Genomic DNA, 25,422 nt, shown 5'->3' with positions numbered 1-25,422 from the left:
ATCCAATCCCCACAACGCACCCTCGGTCCCACCGGGACAGTGAACCACACCCAGTAGGTGCGTGGGTTACACCAGGACAACATGGCCCTGAGTGCGGCTGGGTCTCCAGGTGCTACAGTCATGACATACAGTGCAGCAGAAGTCTAGCATTGCCAACTGTCCAGTAAACCAGCCCCTCCTGTAGCCTAGGACGTCCGCCGTCTGCACAGAGAGAGGAGAGCAGGTACTGCCCAGTGGAACTGAACTACTCAAAAAAATAAAGATTCGACAAGGGCGGAAACTCCCTGTGCCTGTTCCATGCAAGCGCGGCCGGCTGAATGCTGCATTGCTCTTCCGCACAGTGCAGGGACAAGCTGAGCAAAGTCGAGGCGCCGCTGGGAACCTCTGACAGAACCAGAGCGTTTTGTTCGGTGGGACAAACAACCTCCATCCCCAGGCGTGTCACGTTTCCTAACCAGGCGCTAAGTGGGCGTGGGACGAGCACCGCGGAGGTCCTGTCTGAGGACCGTGGCTCTGTTTGCTGGAGTGAGTGCAGAGAATAAGCCCCCCCAGCACACACCTGCTGCCGGGTTTCCCCAGAAATAGTCACCCCAAGTCTACTCGCATCCCCTTGGGGCTTGGCTACTAGCTACCACAATGCACTGCACCTGCACCCTGGCCTGGCCACTTTCTCGGCACTGGTCCCAGTCAGACTCCAGCAGAGCAGAAGCAGCTGACAACAGGCAGCCCTGGCTGGCTGCCCCAGACAGTACCTCTGTGCCCTTCAGCCATCGCCAGGGCCTGCTGACGGAAGCCACTGGTACCGTTCCCCTGCTCCCAGCTCTCTTTAGAGCTGCACGGTCTGGGGCGGGAGAACGACTTGCAACCAACGGACACGCTCCTGCTCCTGACCTGCGATGCTGCTCTGTGCGCTCCTGCTGGTCTACTACCGGCCCAGTGGTGCGAATCACCACTGCTGTGGTGAGCTCACGGGAGCGAGGACGTGCCCCCGTAGCGTTAGCAGCTCTGTGCCAAGCCACACCAACACACCCACTTGCTCCCGCCCAGCCCCCAGGCACAGAGAGCGAGTGAAACCTGCAGCCCACCGTCCCTGGCCCGCCGGACCCCCCATCCCCAGATCCCCCCGCACTGAGGGGCTGAACTAGAGTCAAGGCGAGGGCCTTACCTTCCGCAGCTCGTCCAGCCCGTACTCCACCGCCGAGGTGAGCACCTCCAGGGCCTGGCGAGCAGAGAAACACACTGGTGACCAAGCTGGCAGCCAAAGGCGCGTGCCCTCGGGGATGTCCTCCCCAGCAGCTCTCGGCTGCTCACACTGGGGCTGCTCTAGCACTGCCCAGCCCCGACCCCACCGACCTGCACCGCAGACGGACCGGCTCAGGCTGGGAGGGACAGAGCACCTTGGGGGTCCAGCACGGGGCCCCCACCTGACGAAGGTGTTGGCTCAAGAGAGCCCCAGAACAGGACAAAGGCAGCCAGCCGGGCCTGCGTCTGGGCGCTATGGGGTTAAGTGCTGGGAGACGCACACGGTGTGCACTCCCGACGCTCTCCTCTCCGCAGAGCGCAGACGCCTACGCAGCAAGGTACCAGGCCCCACTCGGACCCTTCTGCGCTTCACAACGCTGGGGGCAGCGGAGGCTCATCCGCACCGACGCCCCCCCTTTGCGCAATGGCCTGAGGCGCTGCACCCAGCAGCTGCGGGCAACACTGCGCCAAGCGCCAGCCGTGCAGATCTGAGCCCCCGGCTCCGCCAGGAGACGCTGCTCGGCCCCAGAACCGGCTCGTGCTCTCCCCACCACGTGACGGCCAGTTTGGTCTCTGTGGTACCACAAGGCAGCTGCTGGGGCTTCCACCCGGAGCAGGGCAGCTGCGCTCTGCCAGGAGAACTGGCCACCCAGGGGGATGGATCCCAGCCCCTGCAGCCACCCCATCCTGCTGCACCCATGGGTGCTGGTAGCCTGTGAATCCCCAGCCCCAAGCTCCCCCGCCGGCAGGGCCTGACCAGGCTTCCTGAGCCGCTGGGAGGAGGAGGGAGGGGCAGGAGGCCGAGGTGCTCCCAGGAACAGCCACTGCTTTGCCTCAGCGAGCCCTGGGAACACCAGGAGAACTGGAACAGCCCGTCCAGCCGCAGGACGCAGCCTCTCCCAGAACTGCCGGGCATAGGGGCAGCACCGGGAGCCTGGCACAGCCCTGCTCACAATGCCTGAGGCCTGAGGCCAGCGGCCTGGCGACCCCACAGATACACGTGGTGGCCACGGGTCAGCAGGGGCTGCCCAGCGCCTGGGTCAGCGCCAGGGCGGGCTGGCACCGGGAGGAGCTATGGGAGCCAGAGGCCAAAAGGGGCAGGCTCCTGTGAGTCAGGGAGCTCAGCGGGGCTGTGACCCAGCCGGAAGGGTGCCAAGGGAGAGGAGGTGAGACAATCCCCCCCGGGGATCCCCCTTCCTCCTCTGGGGCGGGCAGGGCTATGGCCTCGCAGCTGCCTCCCTCCCTCCGCGCGCGCCAGACCACTGCTGGGACAGCTGGGCCTTCGCGGGGGAAGGCGGCACCTGCACGAGGATGCCGGTCGCGACACAGCTGGGCAGCAGCAGCAGCAGGCACAGAGCATGGCCCAGGCTCTGGCCCTCCGTAGCTGTGTTTGCAGAGCAGCCTGGTACCTTCCGTCGCCTGCTGCCGGTTACTCATTCCTGCTGCAGGGGGCTGACAGGGCCAGGCTGATGGGCTCCCTGGACTGGGGCAATTCCAGAGCAGCTGGGCCATGAGAGGCAGGCGCTGGTTTCCACCTGGGGATCCCCCGCCTGCTGGTGCTGCCCAGCCCCGAAGAGGGAGACACCCGAGGAGCAGAGAGCACGAGGCGGGAGCACTAGAACCCAGCTCTGTGCCAGCAGGAGAGGGACAGACCAACAGAGGCCCCAGCTGTTCCCAGATCCGGCTGCAGCTCTCCACAGCCGGCTTTCTGCAGGGGGGTGCAAACTCTGTCTCCATGCAGGGCTTGGCCCTCGGGCTACTGGCCCTCCCCAGCCCACGCTGCAGACGACACCCAGGCCCTCCGGCTGGGAGCACGGGCGATCCCGCAGGGGGAACACCCCGGCCCTCACACGCACCCAGCCAGAGGTTCCCAGCTGGAGATGCTGCTCAAAACCTGGGCTGCGAAAAGGGGGGCAGATGCCAAGAGCTTCCCCGCTAGTCTCCCTGCCTCCGGCAGCCCAGCCAGCTGACGAACAAAAGCCGCAGTGCTGGCCTGGGACGGGGGCTGCCCCGAAGCCACCCAGCTGGGGGCAAGCTGTCCTGCTGTGCCTGTGTGCTGGCTGGGGCGTGAGCCCTCTGGCAGCCAAGGCTGATGTCGGAGCCGGGTGCCGTGCTGTCACATCCCAGCTCTCTCCTTCTAGCTCACCGGCTCCTTCCACCTCGCCCAGGGGTGTAAACTGCAGGGTTGGGGAAAGTCCGAGAGAGGGAACCACGTCTGGTGCATTATTTCCCTCCAAGAAACCACTGACCTTTGTGAGCCGGCTCTGGCGGGGGAGGGCTGGCTGGAGCTCTCTCGGGGGGGCGGGAGGGGAGTTCCCGGACTGGGGACGGGTGGGTATCCCCAGCTGCAGTTCACACACGCCCCCGGGGCCGGGGCGACCTGCCTGCTGGAGGTGGTTTGCGAGGTGACCTTGCCAAAGCAGAGTGAAGGGCCCGCCCGGTCCGAGGGCACAGGGACACGGTTACTTGGACCCTGGGGACATCACACCCCACCAGACTGCAGCCCCCGCCTCACCGGCACTCCCCCAAAGTCGCCTCCGCACCCCTGCTGACTTGGCCAGGCCGTGCTGATGAGCTATTGCCCCATCCCCAAGCCCCGTCCTTCAGCAGGTCAGAGCAGGGCTGGGGCGTGGCACGTCAATGCACCCTCAGCTAGGCTGGCACCCAAGCCCTGCAGGGGAGAGCGTCTATGGCCCACAGCCAGCGGGGGTGAACACTGAGGGGCACTGTCCATGGCCTAGCAGGGTCCCCTGCCATGGGAGCAGGGACTGCCAGAAAGCCTGGTTGCCCCAGCCCCGAGCCATGGGAAGTGGTACCCACCCTCCCTCCTGACCTCCGGGGCCTCCCGCTGCTCCGTGGGGCTGGAGGCTAAAATCCATCTCCCGCCCACAGCACTGCTGAAGCGTAACGTGCTTGCGAGGGCTGCCCTGTGCTCCGGGCCTCTCCCTGGCTGCCTGGTGCTGGGATGCCCATGGTCATGGCCAAGGCCCTGCTGGTCTGTGCCCAGGGCCGGGAGGGGCCAGGTCGGAGCAAGGAGCACCGTGCTGAGGGCACGGCAGAGAAAGGGGAGGCTGCCGGCGGCGGGGCAGTGCCTGGGATGGCCCCAGCTGGTGGGGCTTCCCGTGTCCTTGGCAGAGTTTGTTTTACTCCCTGAGGTGGGTGATTCCCCCAGACGAGGACACAGATCTCCCCGTGCAGGGCTGGGCTTGAACCCAGAACCTGCGGCACAACCCTCTGCCGCTCGAGCTAAGGACTAGCTCCTTTGGCAGCAGCGGTTGTAGGCTGTAGTCCTCTCTGAGGCCCAGCTGCTAAATGGGCTGTGATATGCAGCTCCCCCTGCATTATCCCACCATGCCCTCCCTGCAGCCCGCTGGGGGTTCCCTGGTCCTGCGTCTGGCCCACCCCATCTCTCCCATGGCGCCCGGCGGCACTCACAATGCGGCTGTTGAGGGTCACGCTGTTGGTGTACAGGAACTCCATGACGGCCAGGAAGACCTCGGGCTGCACATGGCTGAGGACCACGGGGGCCTGGGGCAGCTGGGACTCCGACTGCGGCCGGCTGAGCATCCCCTGGAAGGCCTGGCAGCGGCAGGTGAGGATGCAGCGATGGGCAAACACCTCCTGCCTCTCCCTGCCCACCACGAACGTCACATCACTGTGGACAAAGAGATGGAGATAGGTCAAGCCAGGCCGTGAGGAATCATAGAATACCAGGACAGGAAGGGACCTTCAGAGGTCATCAAGTCCAGCCCCCTACCCTCATGGCAGGACCAAGTACTGTCTAGACCATCCCTGATAAACATTTATCTAACCCATTCTTAAATATCTCCAGAGATGGAGATTCCACAACCTCCCTTGGCAATTTATTCCAGTGTTTGACCACCCTGACAATTAGGAACTTTTTCCTAATGTCCAGCCTAAACCTCCCTTGCTGCAGCTTAAGTCCATTGCCTCTTGGTCTATCCTCAGAGGCCAAGGAGAACAAGTTTTCTCCCTCCTCCTTGTGACACCCTTTTAGGTACCTGAAAACCGCTATCATGTCGCCCCTCATTCTTCTCTCTTCCAAACTAACCAAGCCCAATTCTTTCAGCCTTTCTTCATAGCTCATGTTCTGTAGACCTTTGATCAATCTTGTCACTCTTTTCTGGACCCTCTCCAATTTCTCCACACGTGTCTTGAAACGCAGTGCCAACACTCCAACTGAGGCCTAACCAGCGCAGAGTAGAGCGGAAGAATGACCTCTCGTGTCTTGCTCAGGAGCAGGCCATTGCAGTTGGGCACTGCTGCCTGAGTGCCCCAGGTAGAGTATCTCTGCCCCTACCATCCACACAGTGAACCCCCAACCCCACCCCGGCTCTGCCCCCACCCTCCACTCAGTGTGCTCCCTAACCCCACCCCCACGCACGGTATCCCTGATTCCCATGCAGCATACCCCATGATCCCCAACCCCCCATGCCGGATTCCCCATCCTCCATTCCCCGCTGAACCCCACCCCATGCAGAAAGGCAGATTTTGGTAAACTCAGAGCTGGGCAATACCAGACCTGGGGATACCATCACTGGACCTAACCATGTTATTTACAAGATCAAGGGCTCATTCTCGTGTACATCGACCAATATTATATATGCCATTATGTGCCAACAATGCCTCACCACTATGCACATTGGACAGACCAGGTAAACTCTTCACCAGAGAATGAACGGACACAGAGCAGACATCAGGAATCTCAACACACATAAGCCGGTCAGTGAACACGTCAGTGGGGAGGGCCATTCTGTTAAAGACCTGAGAATTTGTGTCTTAGAACAAAGAAACTGTAAAAACAGACTACTTAGAGAAATTCGTGAGCTGGAGTTCATATTCAAATTGGACACAATAACACTGGCATCAACACAGACAACAATTACCTCTCGCATTACAAGGACTGCTTCCCTTCCTTTGATGCTCTCAGTTATCTCAGGCAGGACACTTAACATCCCCCCCTCTCCTCATGCCCCCCCTCCATCCTATGTACTTGATTTGTCAGTTTTTACTGCAATTGTTTTGGTCCTCTGTCCTTACGGATGTCAGTCTGGACCGGAAATGTGATTGATCTGAAGAAGTGGGTCTGTCCCATAAAAGCTCATCACCAAATAAATCATTTTGTTAGTCTTTGAAGTGCTACACTTCTGCTGTTTTGTTTTGTTAGAGTACAGACTAACATGGCGACCTCTGTTACTATTCAGAGCTGGTAGGTAAGGTCCCGTGGGAAGCAAGACTAAAGAAAAACAACTGAAAAGAGCTGACATTTTTTCAAAGGGATGTTATTAAGGGCCCAAAATCAAGCTATGCTGCTGTGCAGGAAAGACAGACTTATGGCAACAGACTGCCATGGCTTAGCCAGGAGATCTTGCATGATCTCAAAATCAAAAAGGAGTCATATAAAAAGTGAAAATTAAGACAAATTACAAAGGACGGATATAAGCCAACAAGACGTGCATGCAGGGGCAAGATCAGAAAGGCAAAGGCGCAAAATAAACTCAAACTAGCTAGACATAAAGGTAAAAGATGTTCTATAACTATATTAGAAGCAAGAGGAAGACCAAGGACAGGGTAGGCCCATTGCTCTGTGAGGCGGGAGAAACAGTATCAGGAAATGTGGAAATGGCAGAGGTGCTTAATGACTTCTTTGTTTCAGTCTTCACCAAGAAGTCTGATGAAGTAATGCCTAACGTAGTGAATGCTGGGGGGAAGGGGATAGGTTCAGAAGATAAAATAAAAAAAATGAACAAGGTAAAAATTACTTAGAAGAGTTAGATGTCTGCAAGTCACCAGGGCCTGATGAAATGCACCCTGGAATATTCAAAGAGCTGACAGGGGAGGCATCAGAACCTTTAGCTATCATCTTTGAAAAGTCATGGAAGTCTCGGAGATTCCAGAAGACTGGAAAAGGGCAAATATAGTGCCCATCTCTGAAAAGGGGAATAAGAACAACCCAGGTCACTACAGACCAGTCAGTTTAATATCTGCGCCGGGAAAGATAATGGAGCAAGTAAATAAGGATTTCATCTGCAAACATCCGGAAGAAAATAAGGTGACAGGCAGCAGCCAGCATGGATTTGTGAAGAACAAATGATGCCAGCCCAATCTGATAGCTTCCTCTGACAGGATAACAAGTCTTATGGATAAGGGGAAGCAGTGCATGTGGTATATGTAGACTTCAGTAAGGCATCTGATGTGGTCTCACATATGTTCTTATCAATAGACGTACACAAATACAACTTAGATGGGGCTACTGTCAGGTGGGTGCATAACTGGCTGGATAACAGGACAAGCCCAAGAGAGAAACCAACAGAGCACCACTAGCCATCACCTACAGTCCTCAGCTGAAACCTCTACAGCGCATCATCAGGGATTTACAACCCATCCTGGACAATGATCACCCACTTTCACAGGCCTTGGGAGGCAGACCAGTCCTTGCCCACAGACAACCTGCCAACCTGAAGCAAATCCTCACCAGCAACTATACACCGCACCACAGTCACTCTAACTCAGGGACCCATCCACGCAACAAACCCGGTTGCCAGCTCTGCCCACATATCTACACCAGCAACACCGTTACAGGACCTAACCAGATCAGCCACACCATCATGGGTTCATTCAGCTGCACATCTACCAATATAATTTATGCCATCATGTGCCAGCAATGGCCCTCTGCTATATACATCGGACAAACTGGACAGTCTCAACGTAAAAGAATAAATGCACACAAATCAGATATCAGAAATGGCAATACACAAAAACCCGTAGGAGAGCACTTCAATCTCCCAGGCCACACAGTAGCAGACTTAAAAGTAGCTATCCTACAGCAAAGAAATTTCAGGACCAGACTCCAAAGAGAAATTTCTGAGCTACAATTCATCTGCAAATTCGACGCCCTCAGCTCAGGCTTAAACAAAGACTGCGAATGGCTGGCTAAATACAAAAGCAGCTTCCCCTCCCTTGTTGTTCACACCTCCAGATCAACTGCTGGTAGTAAGCCTCACCCTTGCTGACTGAGCTAACCTTGTTATCCCCACCCTTGCTCTGGCTTATTTACACCTGGCCCTGCAGATTTCCATGACCAGCATCTGATGAAGTGAGTCTGTGCTCATGAAAGCTCATGCTCAAAACTTTTCTATTAGTTTATAAGGTGCCACAGGACCCTTTGTTGCTGTTCTCAGAGAGCAGTTATTAATGGTTTGCAGCCATGCCAGAAGGGCATAACAATTGGGGTTCTGCCGGGGTCTGTTTTGGGATCAGTTCTATTCAATATCTTTACCAATGATTTAGACATTGGCATAGAGAGTACGCTTATTAAGTTTGCAGATGACACCAAGCTAGGAGGGGTTACAACTACTTTGGAGGAGAGGGTCAGAATTCAAAGTGATCTCTAACTGGAGAAATGGTCTGCGGTAAACAGGATGAAGTCCAATAAGGACATATGCAAAGTGCTCCACTTAGGAAGGACCAATCTGCTCCACACATACAAAATTGGAAGCGACCGGTTAGGAAGGAGTCCTGTGGAAAGGGATCTAGGAATCATAATGGAACATAAGCTAAATATGACACTGTTGCAAAGGACAGCAAATATGATTCTAGGACACATTAAGAGGAGTGTTGAGTGCAAGACACAGAAAGTCATTCTGCTCTTCTCCTCACTGATGAGGCTCAGTTGGAGGATTGCGTCCAGTTCTGGGCACCACATTTCAAGAAAGTTGTGGAGAAATTGGAGACAGTCCAGAGAAGAGCAAAAAGAATGTTTAAAAGTCCAGAGAACATGAGCTCTGAGGAAAGACTGAAAGAACTGGGCCGGTTTAGTTTACAAAAGAGAAGACTGAGAGGGGACATGGTAGCGGTTTTCAAGTACCTAAAAGAGGGTTATGAGGAGGAGGGAGAAAAATTGTTCTCCTTGGCCTCTGAGGACAGGACAAGGAGCAACGGGCTTAAACTGCAGCAAGGGAGGTTTAGGTTGGACATTAGGAAAAACTTCCAAACTGTGCGGGTGGTTGAACACTGGAATAAACTACCTAGGGAGGTTGTGGCATCTCCACCGCTGGAGATAGTTAAGAGCAGGTTAGACAGACACCTACCGGGGATGGTCCAGTTGGGGCTGGGTCCTGCCGGGAGCACAGGGGACTGGGCTCAATGACCTCTCGAGGTCCCTTCCAGTTCTAGCGTTCTATGATTCTGCTTCTACCTGCCCCCTGCCCCATGCAGGGTACCCTATCCCCCATCCCCAGCCACCCACCCCCATGCAGGGTACCCTATCCCCCATCCCCAGCCACCCACCCCCATGCAGGGTACCCTATCCCCCATCCCCAGCCACCCACCCCCATGCAGGGTACCCTATCCCCCATCCCCAGCCACCCACCCCCATGCAGGGTACCCTATCCCACACCCCCAGCCACCCACCCCCATGCAGGGTACCCTATCCCCAATCCCCAGCCACCCACCCCCATGCAGGATATCCCTGACCCCTCACCCCCACTGCCAAGCAGGGTACTCGATCCCCATCCCCATGCAGAGCCTGCTGGAGGAAGCGGAGCCCAGCCTGTGGCGCCTCACAGCTGCGCCTCCCCAGTCATAGCCCCTCGCACACCAGGCTAAGTCCTCTGTGTGCTGCCTCCTTGCAAGGGACTGAGTAAACTCCCTCCTGCAGAGGAGTCACCTCTCTCCCTTCCCCCATCCTAAATCCTGGGTCGAGCCACACACGCACACGAGTCCCCTGCTGGCTGGACAAAACTTTCCAATTGAGTGTCATGTGCCCCGTATTGCTCACAGCTAATGGAGATTCCCCCTGTGTAAGCCCAGAGCTTTGTGTGGCGGTCCCGAACCCTGGGGGAAGGGGCTGTGGAAGTGAAGAGGGTTCTCATTGGTTGCTGGGCTGGTATTATTTGTTTGTTTGATTCCAAACTCCATGTAGGGCAGGCAAACCACTTCCTCTGGAAGATTCATAAAACTACAGGCCGCACAGCAGTGTGGAGTCAGATCTGAAAAGGAAAGTGCCGTGGGCACTGGAGCCGCAGGAGGGGTTTTCACTCTGTGTACTGGGAGTGGAAAGTCCAGCTGCTGAGAATCCAAAATCTGCTCTGCACCATCTCTGACTCACGGCCTCGGTGACAGGCAGCTACTGGAGCCAGAAATGCTGATGAATAATTCCACCATGAGCAAACACCTCCTATCACCTTGACTCCTGAGTGCGTGTGCTCTGCCAACCCCCCACCCCCCACCCCTGGTGGCACAGCTGGGCTGGCCTGGTCGGGGCACCACTGCTCACAATGTGCCGGAGGAGTCGGTTCCACAGCCCAAGGGTTCTCTGTGCCCTGCTCACCTGGCCTCTGGGCAGCTCCCCCAGCCAATGGGCAGAGCCACCAGCATCACAGCTCTGCAGGGCGGGAAGGATGCGCAGTTCCTCAGAGGTAACTGTGCTTCACCTGGATGCCAGGGATCTAACGTCCCCCTGAGGCTCCGGGCCAGGTCTGTGCAGAGCCGAGCCCAGAGCCCGAATCTCCTGCACATGGGTTGGGCTCCACGGAGTGGCACGAGGCTGGCGGCACAGACCAGAGCCTGAGGGGCTGGTGAGGCCACTGACCTGGCTTGAGTGTTGAGCCCTTAAGTGACATTGGGCCTGTTCTGCTCTGAGCGACTCTTGTCCTCTCCAAGCGTTATCATGGGGCCCTCTTGCTGCCAGTGGGCCGTAAGCTCACCCGACATTCCCCCAGCACTGGGTCTATCCACCCGCATTGAAATGCAGCCACTCTGGTGTGGACGAGATCAAGCACCCAGCACGTACGGCACTGCAGCACCAGCAGGGCGGTGAACATGGCACGGTGGCTGAGAGCTGCAAGGTAAGGCTCACGCTGAGGATGTCTGGGCTCTTTAACGCCCAGACAGGACGCTGGCTTCCAGAACGTGACCAGAAGGCCCCAGGGGGTGAGCGGCAGGAGGCTCGGTGTGCTCAGGCTGGGAGCGCAGAGCTGCTGCTACTGCCTGAAAGTCACCCCCGTAGCACTGAGGATCAGCTTGGTGGAGGCTGGGCTCTTCTCTGCTTTGCTTCACCACATCCAGGTCTAAGTGACCCCAGGAAGGGAGCTTGTTCCCCCTCCCACCAAACCAGTACTGAACAGCCACAGAAACCCTCTGCCAGCCCCAGCGGCCAGGGCCCCCAAGCAAAGACCTCAGCAGCGTGGCTCCTGCCTCCCAGGGCACAGCCTGGCCCTGGCTGACTACCAACCCGTCCCTCTCCCGCAGCCCCCTCTGGCTATGCCCGGTGGGCGGTGGGACACAGCAGCTGCCCCAAGAGGCTGGGAAAAAAACCCTGAGTTGGTGAAACAAGTACCCATTGTCTGGTGTTAAGTTCCCCTTCCTTGACGGAACTTTGGTCACATGAGACAAGCCAATGGCTCGGACTGAGTCCATCTCCAGCCCCAGCACATCTGAGCTCCTCACGACCTTCAGCGCAGCTTTAACATAACGACCCCCAACACTCAGCCATAGAGAGACTAAGGGACTTGCCAAAGGCCATGCAAGAAGTTGGTGGCAGAGCAGGGAATCAAGCCAAGAGCCATCCTGCCTCACAACATGCAGTGAGGTGTCCTGCTCCATACTGTGTGCCCTGTAGCCATCAAAGGTAACATAGGCTGACAGCAGCTGGCTGGGCCCTAACCAGTGTTCCCGGGAAGCTGAGCACTTGGGTGGCTGCCCACAGGGGATTCAGGTGCCATCCAGCTGATTGGCAGAGCACCCCCAGCCACTCCTAGCCAGCAGTGTCTCTCTCTTTCTCTATTGGTGCAGGTAGCAAAATTTATTCCACACATGGATGGGACATGTTAGAGGGCAGATTGCCCTAAGGTGCATTTCAGGAGCCCGCCCAGGGAGGAAACTCAAACAGAGGGGGAGGGTCCCCTGGCCCTACCCCCCACCCGCAGACAGAGGTGGCTCTCAGTCAGCAGGGAGAACAGAGGGGTTATCCGGCGACATGGCGTAGAACTGACTTGCCAGCACAGGAGCCAGAAGCTGTCGGTACAATCCAGCTTGGGAAGAGGGGCCCAGAGGGGGTCCCTGAGCTGGCCCCTGGCCCACCTTCCTCTTTGCTAAGTCAGCTGAGACTCCCCAGTTCACCTGCCCAGTTCTAATTCACACCAGCCAGGTCCCTCCTCCCGCCTGTGTCCCAGGGAAGAAAGGTGGCATCTGGCTGCCTCGGTTAAAAAGGGCATGGAGCCCCGCTGCCTGCTGTGCCGAGGGAACCTGAGGCACACACCTCCGGTTACTGCAGGACAATAGGAAACACACACAACCCAACCAGGGAATGAAACCCTCCCACCCCCACTTCACCACAGAAACACCCACGTGTTTGGCCCTGGCCACACTGTTTCAAGCCATCCACACCCGGCGCAGGCCTGAGGAAGGGGAGAGCAGCCTCAGGAGGGCTCCTGGTTTGCCGCCCTGCTGAGTAGCAAGTGGGTTTGGATGAGTGACGTGGGCCCAGCTCCGTAGCTCTTTGCCAGCGCTTGAGCCGCCCCATTTCACCCCCAGGAGACACTGAAGGAGTGTGGCCCCAAATGGGCCCCCAAGGCCAACCCCGAGGAATGGAAAGGTTTAGTTGTCCCTAAGGCGGAGGCACCCCTGGCTCCCACTCCGGGCAGAGCCTTGCGTGGCAGGGGAGGAGATCACTGCTTGTTCCATTTCATCCCCAGGTGCTTCCTGAGCTGTAAATGCTGCAGCCACCTCTGGGGTGAAACACACCAGCCATTCAACAGCACACATCAACACAGCGCAACAGCTGAGGCCAGACCCCCCCCGGAGAACGTGTCCTTCTCTCCCCTGGCCAGGCAGTACGGGGCTGGACCACAGCCAAGACGCTGGCCCAGCAGCCCCATCCCACTGGCCAGTTGCAAACCATCACCCGGCTGACAGCTGTTGCAGACACCTCCTCCCCCGAGTGCCACTGGCCTTGTGGCCGCAGGTCCCAGCCCACGAGGGACCCAGCGCCGGGGGAAGTGAGCGCTCAGGCCGGGGCGTTTAGAAACCTGCCCCTCGGGCCACAGAAGAAAGTGCTGACGAGGAGCTAGAAAAATCTGTTAACCGCATTTTTCCACCCGCTTGGCAGGTTTGCCTTGGGGCTGTGAACAGCCGCCTGACGCCTGCACTGCGCTGGGGTGATCGCACCGTCTGCTCACCCTACACGGCTCCAGGGGCCACATGGACAGGCCTCAGGCCTTGCTTTTTCCCAGCAGGCCCTGATGACCTGTCCAATGCGCCCAAGCATCTCCTCCTTCCGGCGGCTCTGGCTCCTAGGCACTGAGGCTTTTCTCCATCCCTAGAGCCGGTGCAGCTTGGGCCAGCCACCCAGCAACCCAGAGGGAGCTCACATCTGGTGGCCGCCCCCAAGGGAGACAGCGGCCAGCTGCCCTAGTGGGTGCTGGGAGGCAGGCTGCAGGCTCGGCCGCACCAGCTCCTTCTCTTGGCCCACCCCAGCAAGGATGGACTGGCCCTGTGTGCGTACAATGCTGCAGGCTGGGCTAACACCCAGGGATGATGTCCCAGGCACCCCAGGTCGGGCCTGATCAAAGCCCCTGAATGGCTGGAGTCTGGCTGTAGGTGCGAACCCAGCAGCAGCTGCTCCTGCTGCAGCATGCGGCCAGAGCCTGAGACTGCGCAGATGCCGCGGCAGGTGCTGGGTTTCTTTTCATGACCGATCGGTGAAACGCACCCGCAGGCGCAGGCACACATGCTGGGCCATCCAGTCTGGGGAGGAGCAACGTGTGGGGAACGCCCTAGCCATTGCTGCTGCCCCACGGTGCTGGCTGTGTCCTCGCCCCATGCACACTGCCGCGGGACAGCACTCCGCCTCGGGATGGGGACTTCCCTGCTCAGCCTCAGAGTGCTGAAAACCTGCCGCCTTTGCTACGCGCCCTTCACGGAGCTGTGGAGATCCCTGGACTGGCGCCATGCACCAGGCTCCGAGCTGCTCGCACACAGCAGCAGTCACAGCAACACTGGGCTGGGGTGCTTCTCCGGCTAATTGTGCCTGGGCAATAGTCTCAGAGGGCAGCATGTTAGTCTGTAGCTTCACAAAAAACAAACACCTTAAGACAAACCAATTGCTTAGGCTGTGAGCTTTCGTGGGTGAGGGTCACTGCTACGTGTCCACCCTGCTAGGACGGGCCAATCCCCTGGGACCTCCAAGATGTTCCTGGCTACCAGCTCTGGTGCACAGTCCCCCAGAGGCAGCTGGCCCAGGAGGAAGGACCCTGAGAGGCAGGGGCTGTGTGTCCAAGCGCCAGCTGTGGCCGTGGCCGTTTCCAAAGAGAGTGGCTGGTAGGCAGGCGTAGTCGGCCGGATGTTGAGAAGAAGCAGCAGCTCCCAGTAGTGCATGGGTGTAACCGTACTATGGGTTTGGCGCCGCTCAGCGCCCCTGGGGTGTGTGAACAGGAGGGTTTGTGAGTCCTCTGGGATGCAGGGGAGCTCAGCAAGTGGAAGGTTCTGCAAAACCTGCCTTGAGGCACCCCACCACCCTGTGCCCTCTTGCCACGTCCTCCATCCTTCATCTCCTTCCTGGCAAACCGATCACCTGGCTGCCGCATCTCAGTTCTCCCACGCCTTCGGCTGGGTCTTTGCCAAGGATGGGCCAGGCCATCAGCCGCCAGGCCACGGAGTGTCCAGCCGTTGCCTAGGCGCCAGCAGCCAGAGGCAGTCACGCCTGCCCGCTACGGTCCCTGCAACTATCCCACAGCCCACATAGGGGAAACTGAGACACACACAGGCCGCAGACAAGATATTAGGAAAGTTCCCACTTTGTCACAGCTTGTCCTGCCCCGCCCGCCAGCTGAGGTCCTTTGCTACCCAAGAGGCGGTAGCTAGGTCAACAGAAGGGTCCTTCTCCAGGGGGACATAGGAAAGCTTAGCCACAGCCCTCAGCGTAGTTAAATGGACTTGATTCTCTAGCACAGAGCAGGCCTGAGTCCAGGCAGTGTGACTGGCCATCACGAAGTTCTCCAAAAGAACCCGGGGTGGGAACGGGCCTGGCTTCCCGCCCTGCCCAGCTCATCACGGTGCAGCTCCCCTCGGCACGCTCCCAGGTGGCAAACCGCAGGCCAGGGTCTCCCCTCTGCTGTCCAGCTCCTGGGTCCACAATGGCATGACCCCTCCCAGCAAGCAGGCAGCAAGGGCCCAACTGCGGCTATGCTGTGCTCCAGGCTGGTTAGCTGCCTTCCTGCCCACCCTCCCACCAGGAGCAACGCCGCTGGCAGGTTTCTCAGGGGACCCCGCCTCTGCGGGCAGCGGCTGGGTTCAGCCAGAGGCACTGGGATTGGCCCTCACTGCTGAGGGGAAAAGCACAACTCCAGGCTGGCTCCATCATCCATGGCTGTTGCCCTCTGCAGGGGATTTGGGAGGGGAGAAGCCTGGGGGCTGATGCCATCATTGCTAGATGCTCTGTTGTGTCCCACAGGGACTTGCCCGTCCCCTTGTTTCAGGGCTCAGATGGGTCCAATAAGCCTTCCCCAGGATAAAGAGCTACCAGCTGCTCAGCTCACAGCCTCTGCCCCTCAAATGGGGCGGAGGGGGCAACCTGCTGGGCCTGACACCAGCCCTCAGGTGCCAGGCAGTTCCACACAGGCTTGGCAAGCAGTTTGGAAGGAGAGGGATGAAACCCCCCATGTTTGTGTAACTGCCCACAGGCAGGTTCAAACCTGGGACCCCCCCACCCCCAAGCTTCCTGCAGGGGCCACGAGAGTTTGAGCTAAGAGCCAGCTGCCTCTCAGGCCAGCTGCAGAAGGCAGGTGCTCTCTCTCGGTGCATGAGGCAGCGACCCACACCTTGGTGCATGGGTTACATTTGCATAATACTCCGTCTGTGTCTGTGTGCACGCGTGTGCGTGTGTGCGCGTGCACGTGTGTGTGTGTGTGCACGCATGCATGCATGGGAGGGTGACTTAACTGAAGCTCCCCATCCCCTGGCCGCAGCTGGCACCGGAGGTGGCTTGTGAGGCTGCTGGAAGGTTATGCAGGACAAGGCTTGAGATCAGCACGAACCGAGGTGCCTCAGACACCCCATGGTGACGAAGTCAAACCCCTCCCGCACCGCAGCCACAGGGCACCTGCCCTGAAGGAGCTCCCAGCGCTTTGCAACCCTCCGCCGAGAAACGCTGGTGTTTAGCCGCGTGTCTAAACCCTGGAGGCGGCTCGGAACGTCTCCACGCCCAGCACTTGCGCCCGCCCAGGAATGCAGCCAGCTCTGGGGTGGGACACGGCCACTACTTCCCCGGACGCAGCAACGCTGCACGCAGGTGGAGGGCAGGATAAAGGGAGTGGCCCACAGCGGGCAGGCCCTCAGGAAGGGGGCCGGGGCCGGAGCCGGAGCCGGAGCGGCCGGGCCTGCACAGAGGGGCTGAGGTTCCCGGCTCTCCGAAGCTCTGCGCCCAGCCTTGCACGGGCCCCCCCGCCCCCAGCCCAGCTCACCTGAACTGCGGGTTGTTAATGAGGCCCCTGATGGCAGCGGCAAAGGCGGCCGCATCGCCCTCCAGGACGGCCGAGCAGGCGGAGGCCATGGGGCCGGGGCCGAGCCCGGGCTCCCCGCGCCTGCAGGCCTCTCTGGTGCCCCGCCCTGCAAAGCGGGAGCAGCCGCGGCGGGCCGGGAGCCGCCAGGCAGGAAGGGGAAGAAGCAGGAGCAGGAGCAGGGCCAGAGCAGGGGAGGAGGCCCCTGCTGCAAGCAACGCAGCTGGGCACTAAGGCAACCGGCCGCTGCCTGGGGGTGCGGGAGCCCCTGGAGCGGCCCCCGGGTGTGTGTCCGCGCGCGAGCCGCTTCTCAGCCCGCGCCTTGCCCCGTGCAAAGATCCCGGCTGCGCCTCGGATGCACAACGAGCGGAGCTCCAGAAACGGGGAGAGCAGGGAGGGACCTGCCCGGCCCTTCACTCCTCTCCTTGCTGGCGTCAGGCATTCAACAAACAACCCGCCACCAAGACAGACTCTCGCCTGGCGTCACACTAGCCGGGAGGGACGCAGGAGGGTGATCAGGCTTCATGCTGCGGGGCACGAGAGGATCCCAGGGAGGGGACAGGAGGGTGAATCATGGCACGGGAGGTGACCCCCTCTGAGCACCCAGATCGCCCCTGTTGGAGTCCAGCCGGGGAGCTGGATGGAGCCTGAGTCAATCTGATACCACAGAACACAGAATACAGGACTGAAGGAAGCGTGCGGGGCAGGGACTCCTGCCGCCTGGGCCCAGACTGGTGCTCAGGTAAACACTGGGAAGGAGCATTGGCCCAATGGGGACGTGTAAGACACCCTGCTTGAAGCTGGGCCTAGTCAAGAGGAACCATGTGCATTCTGTGCGAGTGTGAAAAGCGCTCGTGCAATGGGGTTTTGGTCTGTGACAAAAGCTCCTCGGAGCTTGGGGAATATAAATCCGAAACAATAATTAAAGGGACACTCAGTCTCGGTTCAAAAGCACATCTTCTTAAGGCAGGTCCTGGCTGGGCCACAAATAACACCTCTGACTATTAAAGAGGGAAGAATTTGAACTCCCCACTAAGTTTTTCACTAGCTCTGCTGTTTGATCATCCTGCGTTTCTCCTTTTTGGATGAGAAAACAGAACAAAATTGCTGTCTCTGTAATGCGTGTCCCCTCCAGGGCTGGGACAGCACATGGTGTGGGGGGAGGGCTAGCTCAGTGGTTTGAGCATTGGCCTGCTTATTCCAGGGCTGTGAGCTCAATCCTTCAGGAGCCTATTTAGGGATTGGGGCAAACAGATGTCAGGGATGGTGTTTGACCCAGCTAAGAGGGCAGAGGACTGGACTAGATGACCTCCCAAGGTCCCTTCCAGTTCTAGTAGATGTGTATCTCCAGCTATTTAACTTAAACACTGCGGGGAGCGTTATATATTTAAAAGTTACTCCTTCACTGGGATTGTTTTTAAACAAATTGAGACATTTCTGCAGGCCTTTCCCTCTTGTAAAAGGTTTGTACAAGGTAAATCAGGGTGTGATGGGGTTCAGGGGTCCCCCTGCACTGCACCCCGTCCGCTGGCAGGAGTGACTCTCACTCAGCAGGTACAACAGCAGGTTTATTAGGCAACAGATGTCCAGTTTCTCACAGAAGCAACAGCATAGCAGCCAGAGACAGACCTTCCAACCTGTCCTGGGGGGAAGACCCCGAGGGGGGCCCCTCTGGGGTGTAGCTTTCCCCTCCTCAGGCTGGCTGCCTTCCAGCTCTCCCTTCTCCTCGCCTCTAACTGCCGCCCCCGATTCAAAACCCAGCTCAGCTCCTCCCTGCTCTTTGTTCAGGCAGAGGTGTTATCTGCCAGTTGTAGCCCCAGGGTCATCCTTAGCCACTGGGAGCTGCTGCTTGCCTCGGACATCCAGCCTGACTCACACATGCACCCCCCCACTCCATCACACAGGGCAAGCTGCAAGCTTTCCCCTTGAACACTGGTCAGGATCCAGATAACTAAATCTAGGCCACAAAGCAGTTGAACACCACAAGAGCTGGTTCTTTCAGCTTTTACACCCACAGCTCAGGGCAGAGTGTTCACACCCTCCAATGCACCAGGGCGGGGGCCCAGCCGAGGGTTCGAGTAGGTCGCTAGACATAGATTTTGTGTTGGAGTTTATCACATCATCTGAGGAAGCAGCTCTTTGCCCACGAAAGCTTCTGCTCCAAAACATCTGTTAGTCTATAAGGTGCCACAGGACTTCTTGTTGGTTTTGAAGATACCGACTAACCCGGCTCCGCCAGGGATACTTGTCTCACCTAAAGCTGCCGAAAGAGCATGTGCGCCTGAGGCAGACTGTGGAGGAGTGCGGCCATACTGGGCAGTGGAGCATTAAAGCTATTCTGTGGGACGGCCGGAGCATTTCAGTGTCACCTAGCAACACACAATGATTCACTACAAAATAAACACACTGTCCTGCATTTTTACAGTTACCCAAGGTCCCAGCTGCTCCTGGAAGGTCACATGGGTGCAGAGGGGGAAAGGTAAGTCTGGCAGGGAAGAAATCAGAGGCAAGGCAACGACTCCAGCTCGGGAGAGTCACGGTGAGCTGCAAGGAGGGGGCTGAGACTGGCCGGAGCTGGTGGGCGCAGCGGCAGGGATGTGCCTGGGGATGGATGGCTGTGACCAGTGTTCCCTGTAAGCAGAGCTCTTGGGTGGCCACACAGGAGAGATTCAGAGCCCCTCCAGCCGGCAGCCTGGGTTTCTGTAGTGGTGCGCATGCGCACATGACTTGGTGCAAGTGAAATGTATTGCACCTGCAGCTGGAACAAACTAGAGGGAGCCCTGGCTGTGAGCGAGCAGCATAGAGGAGGTGAAGAGCGCGGAGTGCTGGGTTGGAGAGGGGATGCAGAAAAGTGGGGGGGAGGCCAGCAGGCCAAGGCAGCATGGAGATGCGAAAGAAAGCTTTGTGAACAGGCAGGGTGACTCTGGGCTGAATCTGCTGCAGGCTGGAGCAATAGGATTGAGGTGATGAAAGCCAGAGATCCAGGGGCTGCAGGATCCTGAAGCCCAGGAGGTGCAGAGAGGAACCGAAGGATGCCCGGATCAGAAGCAGGGTCGGGGGAGGACCCAGTCTGGCAGGGGCTTGGGGCTTACGCCAGGGACAAAAGCGATCCAAAGCCAGCCAGCCCCTTAAGAGGGAGTGAACACTGGGCCTTGGTGCCCCCTCAACCCTTGACACAGCCAGCCAGCGCCTGGTGGGGAGGAGAGAGGTGTCCAGGGCCGGGCTGGGCAGCGGAGAGGCGAGTGGGCTGGGGAACGTAGGCACAAGTGTTTGTTCCTGTCCTTGGCTGAGCGTGAAAAAGCATCTTGAAGGGGGAGACACAGAGGCGTGGGGCGGGGTGGGGGCGGCAGCTATAGCAACACGTCAGTGCGCTGGGAAGAGGCGGTGCAACTGCCGGGGCGCCCGCTCTCATGCTGGGGGTCAGGGCAGCACCCCCGGCACACGGCAAGGGCCAGCCTTGGCTCGCTCTGGGCAACTCAGCCCTAACCTCTCCCCACACTAGAGCCCCAGGTCTGCCATTGGCTCAACTGAGTCAGGTCTAGCCCCCGGGCTCCCACAAGGGCATGAGAAGAGGGGAGCTGTGGGGATCCAGGCCCAGGATCAGGACCTGGGAGGCAGGGCCTATGGTTGGAGGACGGTCCTGTTGGTCTCTGCCCTCTAGACTGCAAACCTGCCACGCCCAAAGCGCCCCAGAAGTGGGACGGGAGAAGAGGGGAAAAGCCCAGAGCTTGCCAGGGATCGCACAGGGCCCACGGTCCCCCAACAGTCCTGGGGCGGAGCCTGCCCTGGCCCCGCCCTCTGAAAGGCTCTTGTCTTGAACTGCCCAATCAAACTGCAGATGATTGCCAGCAGTGGGGGTGTTATTAAGCCAGCCAGGCAGGGGTGAGGCCTCCCAGGAGAAATGACCCTGCAAATTTCTTTCGCCCCCCCGCCCCCGGACCTACTGCCCCTGGGCTGTTCCCAAGGGATGGGTCGATTAGCAATTGCAGGCTGGTTTATTTTCCAGTCTTTGCAAAGAGAAAGCAAATGACAGCGAGGTGCAGAAATGACACGGCCCCGGCTTCCCCTCTACCTTACCCGCACACGGCTAGGGCGCCTCGTCTTCTCGGAACCCCCCAGTGCAGCCGGGACGCAGGCCGTGGGGCATCCCACCTGGTACTTCTTCCCTGTGCGCTGCCAGTAGTACAGCCAAGCCATGGGGGCTGGCGAACCCAGCCGCAAAGCCAGCATGTCGGCTGGGGCTGGGACGCGCGCCACCTGCTCCGCTGCAGGGGGAGCCACAGTGTGTCGTACTCATAGAATCACCAAATCTAGGGCTGGAGGGGATCTCGGGGGGTCGTCGAGTCCAGCCCCCTGCCCCAAGCAGGATCAACCCCAACTAAACCATCCCAGCCAGGACTTAAAAACCCCTAGGGGTGGAGATTCCACCACCTCTCTAGGTAACACATTCCAGTGCTTCACCACCTCCTGGGGAAAGAGTTCTCCTAATAGCCAACCTGCACCTCCTGCTCTGTAACTTCAGCCCATTGCTGCTTGTTCTGCCATCTGACACTGCTGAGCACGGCCTCTCTCCAGCCTCTTTTGAGCCCACCTCCCCCTGCCCTTCCGGAAGTTGAAGGTTGCTATCAAATCGCCCCTCACTCTTTTCTTCTGCAAACTAAATAAGCCCAAGTCCCTCAGCCTCTCCTCGCAGGTGATGTGCTCCAGCCCCTCATCGTTTTTGTTGCTCTCGTTGAACCTGCTCCGATTCATCCACATCCTTTCTGCATTGGGGGAGGGGCCCAGAACTGGACATGATACTTCAGATGTGGCCTCACCAGTGCTGAATACAGGGGAATAATAACTTCTCTAGAGCTGCTGGAAATGCTTCTCCTCATGCTCTGCAATATGCCGTTAGCCTTCTTGGCTAAAGGGCCCACTGTTGACTCGTATCCAGCCTCTCATCCACTGTAATCCCCTGGTCCTTTTCTGCTGCACTGCTACTTAGCCAGTCAGTCCCCAGCCTGTAACAGGGCTTGGGATTCTTCTGGCCCGTGCGCAGAACTCTGCACTTCTTCTAGTTGAACCGCAGCAGATTTCTTTTGGCACAACCCTCCAATTTATCCAGGTCACCCTGGACCCTGTCCCCACCCTCCAACCTGTCCTCCTAGCATAGTATCGTTTGCAAAATTGCTGAGGGTGCAGTAATCCATCCCCTCATCCAGAAAGCTGTTGACTGATACCCACCCAGCTAGATCAACTTCCCTGCCTGAGGGGTATTTTTTTTTTAAACCTCTTTGCCCCAGCCTCTTAAATGGCCTCCTGAGGGGCTGAGCCCACAACCCTGGGTTTATGAGGCCACCATGCAAACCATTGAGCTATCGCTCACCCTAGCAGCAATGAAGGGTCTGGTGGCACCTTATAGACTATCAGAAAAGTTTTCTTTTTCTGTTTTTCTTTTCTGTTAGTCTATAAGGTGCCACAGGACCCTTCGTTGCTGTTACAGATCCAGACTAACAGGGCTACCCCTCCGATACTTGCCACCCTAGCAGATGCTCTCCCCAAGCACCAGGAGCACTGCCAGGCACACTCGGCCTTTACACCCCAGCTAGCCCAGCGAGCAGGCGACTCCTACCCCTTGGAAAGAGGAAGCTGGTGCTCTTCAGAGCGGCCCAGGCCCTCAGTGGTGCTCCCCAAAGATGAGGAAGCTCTTTGGGCCAGTTGCCCACAACTCTGCTGCACAGCCCACTAGAGCCAGAGCAGGCATGGCCCCAGAGGAGCATGCCGGGTGGGACATCCGCCATGGCTCCTGTTCTTCCCTGCCTGGAATGTGTTCCATTTGAAGAGTGGGGGGCAGGTCCCATCTCTGGTCAATGAGCCGTGTGGGTAAAATGGCAACTAGCCCTGAGAGCTGGGGGGGGGGGAACATGCTCATGTGGGGGGGTGAATTTCAGTGAAGCTCTGGGGTTTGGTCCCTCTCAGTGCCCAGAGGATGCAACCCATAGGCCCACATTCAAGCCAGCGTTGTCTGGTGACCCAGCATGGGGGTGCAGCATATCCCATTGTCAGCAAGGCTGGAAACAGCACGAGAAGGCAGGCTCCTTCCTTGGCACGTCTGCCTCTTCACGCTGAGCAGAAGTTGGACGCACAGCAGCCCCCAGCGCAATGATAGCAGGGGTGAGCTGACCCGATTCCCAGGTCCCTCCAAGGAAAGGGCAGTGAACCCTGGTCAGGGCTCCCTCCAGCCAGGCCTGCTTTCAGGCTTCCATTTCTGAGGCTCACAGCCCCAAAAGGGACAAGTCCAAGGAGGCTTGGCAGGAAATGTCTTGTCGCAGCCCAGGGAGCCGGTGCCCGTGTCATGTGCCGGGGGCCACTCTCCAGGCCTTGGTGCAATGACCAGCACTGGCGATACCCCTTTGACTGAGCAATTGTCCTTGCTGGGAAGCCCTTGGCACAGCTGCTCTGTGCGCGTCTCCCGGAGCAAGGGGGATCAGCTCCCTGCCTGCCTCCCACCACAGCCTGTCACACGCAGCAGCCAATGGACGCGGCCAGCCGGGCTCCTCTTTTCTGGGTCTCCCGGGAGACGTTCGACTGCCACGGGCTGCAGGGACTTTGGGGCAGTCAGTCCAAGTGAACCAGAAAGGCAACAGCTCCGGGGGCTGGCGAGCACAGAGCGGGGCAGTCAGCGGCTGCCAGGGCTGGGCACAAGGGGCTGTGAGAAAGTGGCTGGAAGATGCTGGCGATGGCTGGGAATTGGCGTGGCCGTTTCTGGCTGCTGTAGTATAACGGGAGAGCAGCCCCCAGCCACCCCCAGCGAGCAGCGCACGGCGCAGACAGCAGCTGGGGGACTGCGCTACAGCAGGGGCCGTGAGAGCTCACTGGCAAGAGTGCCCGGACTAAGGAATGCACCTCCAGGGCTGGTGCAGCCGGTGGTGGCTCGGGGCCCAGTGCATGGCAGTGCTGGGACCCTGGGCCGGTTTGGTGCTGGAAGCTGCATGAGCAGAGCAGAGACAATGCCGGCTCCAGCATGGTCACAGGATGGCTTTTGTTAATTCCAACCGGGCTGAGCCCAGGGGCCTGGCCGGCCACACGCCTGGCGGGGAGCGGCGTAACTTGCCAGCATTGCTTTTCTCTTTGCCCGGCTGCAGGTGGCTCAGCCGCAGCATGGCCGGCAAGCCGCTCACTCTGTCCCAGGAGGCCCTGGCCCAGTTCAACCAGGCGGCAGGAGCAGCAGAGCACCCGGAGGCCGCATGCCTAAGGGCCGGTTTGCTGTCCACCCGCCGCAGCTCGCACTCACTGGAGAACCCGCCCAGGCCCCTGCTGCGGCTGCGGAGCATCGAGGAGGGGAAGCCGCCCTCCCGGAGGAGCTCGGTCCTGAGCTTCGCCAGCCGCCGCAACTCGGTCTCGGTGGCAGCGGGCGGGAAGCGCCCCTCCCTCGGCCCCTGGGTGCACAGTGGGCGGGTGAGCTTCTCGGGGCTGCCCCTCTTCCAGCCCATCCGGGAGACGCGATACGAGAACACCTACAAGACTCGGCCAGATGCTGGCTGCAGCTTCAATGCCCACCGGGCCCAGCAGGCGTTGGAGGCCGCCCTCGCCAGCTACCTGGGGGATGCCAAGTACAACCCAGCGACCAGCGGGCAGCTGGCCCAGAGCCTGGCCGAGGTCCTCCGCAGCCGCCTGAGGGACCTCACCCCACCCCGCTACAAGCTAGTGTGTAACGTCGTCCTGGGCCAGCGGGGCCAGCAGAGCCTGCAGGTGGCCAGCCGCGCCCTCTGGGACCCCGAGACCGACAGCTGCGCCTCCGCCACCTTCCTCAACGCCTCCCTCTTTGCTGTGGCCATGGTGCATGGGCTGTACTTGGAGTAGCGCCCAGCCAGCTCCTCCAGGGCCGGCTGCCTGCATCCCCCGCCGGCCTGGCTGCAGAGCTCCAGCCAGAAATAAAGAGAGGCTGCCCTGATCTCTGGGGCTTGCGTGGACTTATGTTCACCTAACCAGGCCTGGGGCTGGCTGGGGCACTAGGATCCCTGTCCTTGGTGCATTGCTGGTGGGGAGCCCATGGGGGTCCGGGGATGGGAGCACAGGCTGGTCCCCCAGCCTCGCTGCTGGGGGTTGCAACGGGGACATGGTACCAGTCGAGCTCAGGGCGCCAGCGGGCCAGGTGCAGAATGGCAGCTCCAAGGCTGCACCGGCAGGGCAGGGGCATCCTGCCCCTTCCCCAGCAGGGGAGCCGGGCCAGAGAGTGGGAGGCTCCGCTGTTTAAAGCTGCCGGCGGGGCCCCCAGCCTGACAGCCGAGGTACACGGGGAGACCGCAGCAGAGGCGGAAGGTGAACCCGCAACTCCCACCACCCGCGCTGGTGCCCGACTCCTGCTGGGAAAGCGATGGCGAGTGAGCTCCGGCCGTTCCGAGCAGCTCCCTGGAGCGCTCCCAGCGCCAGGGGCCCCACAGCAGAGCAGCCGCCACCGGCCAGGTAACGTGGGTTTGCAGCCTGACTCAGAGCTGCCCGGAGCCACCTAAGTGGTGCATGCAGTGGGTGGGCACAAGGCCCCAAAGGCCCCAGCGGCCCAGGAGGGGGGACTGGAACCGAGCTGCCGGGGGATTGGCCAGCCCAAGCGCTCGGATGCCCCCAGCACAGGAGAGGCCCTGTCCCCAGGGCATTAAGGGGCCTACGGCTGCGCCTCTGC

General features: G+C 59.3%; 2 protein-coding genes across 4 annotated transcripts in view; one reads left to right on the top strand and one right to left on the bottom strand.

The window, feature by feature from the left end:
* The window catches only part of BTBD19 (BTB domain containing 19), a 64,284-nt gene extending 47,397 nt beyond the window's left edge, over positions 1 to 16,887 (bottom strand). For both annotated transcript variants that reach the window (XM_075002620.1, XM_075002621.1), the window contains exons 1-3: positions 16,725 to 16,887; positions 4,678 to 4,897; positions 1,166 to 1,219 (exon numbers count right to left, since the gene is read on the bottom strand). In XM_075002620.1, the coding sequence (XP_074858721.1) occupies positions 1,166 to 1,219; positions 4,678 to 4,897; positions 16,725 to 16,813 (363 nt within the window). In that variant the 5' untranslated portion in view covers positions 16,814 to 16,887. The remainder of the gene's footprint in view (positions 1 to 1,165; positions 1,220 to 4,677; positions 4,898 to 16,724) is intronic.
* A 2,326-nt stretch (positions 16,888 to 19,213) lies between these two features.
* On the top strand, positions 19,214 to 24,696 carry DYNLT4 (dynein light chain Tctex-type 4). Of its 2 annotated transcripts, none has more exons than XM_075003089.1 (2): positions 19,214 to 19,239; positions 23,888 to 24,696. In XM_075003089.1, the coding sequence occupies exons 1-2, from the start codon at positions 19,220 to 19,222 to the stop codon at positions 24,603 to 24,605; spliced, it is 738 nt and encodes a 245-aa protein (XP_074859190.1). In that variant the 5' UTR covers positions 19,214 to 19,219; the 3' UTR covers positions 24,606 to 24,696. The 2 variants fall into 2 exon arrangements, with proteins under 2 accessions (XP_074859190.1, XP_074859189.1); XM_075003088.1 differs by lacking the exon at positions 19,214 to 19,239 and adding an exon at positions 19,353 to 19,393.
* The last annotated feature ends 726 nt before the right edge of the window (positions 24,697 to 25,422 follow it).

Source organism: Carettochelys insculpta, chromosome 9 (genome assembly GCF_033958435.1).
Source record: "Carettochelys insculpta isolate YL-2023 chromosome 9, ASM3395843v1, whole genome shotgun sequence".
NCBI lineage: Eukaryota > Metazoa > Chordata > Testudines > Carettochelyidae > Carettochelys > Carettochelys insculpta.
The sequence above is the reverse complement of the archived record's forward strand: the minus strand, read 5'-3'. Positions and strand labels throughout refer to the sequence as shown.

What these genes read in the sequence shown, in the direction of transcription:
- DYNLT4 (XM_075003088.1), top strand. Translation starts at nt 19,356, where the DNA reads ATGTGCCTGGGGATGGATGGCTGTGACCAGTGTTCCCT. An exon ending in GGCTGTGACCAGTGTTCCCT is followed by an intron (nt 19,394 to 23,887) that starts GTAAGCAGAGCT and finishes GCCCGGCTGCAG; the next exon opens with GTGGCTCAGCCGCAGCATGG.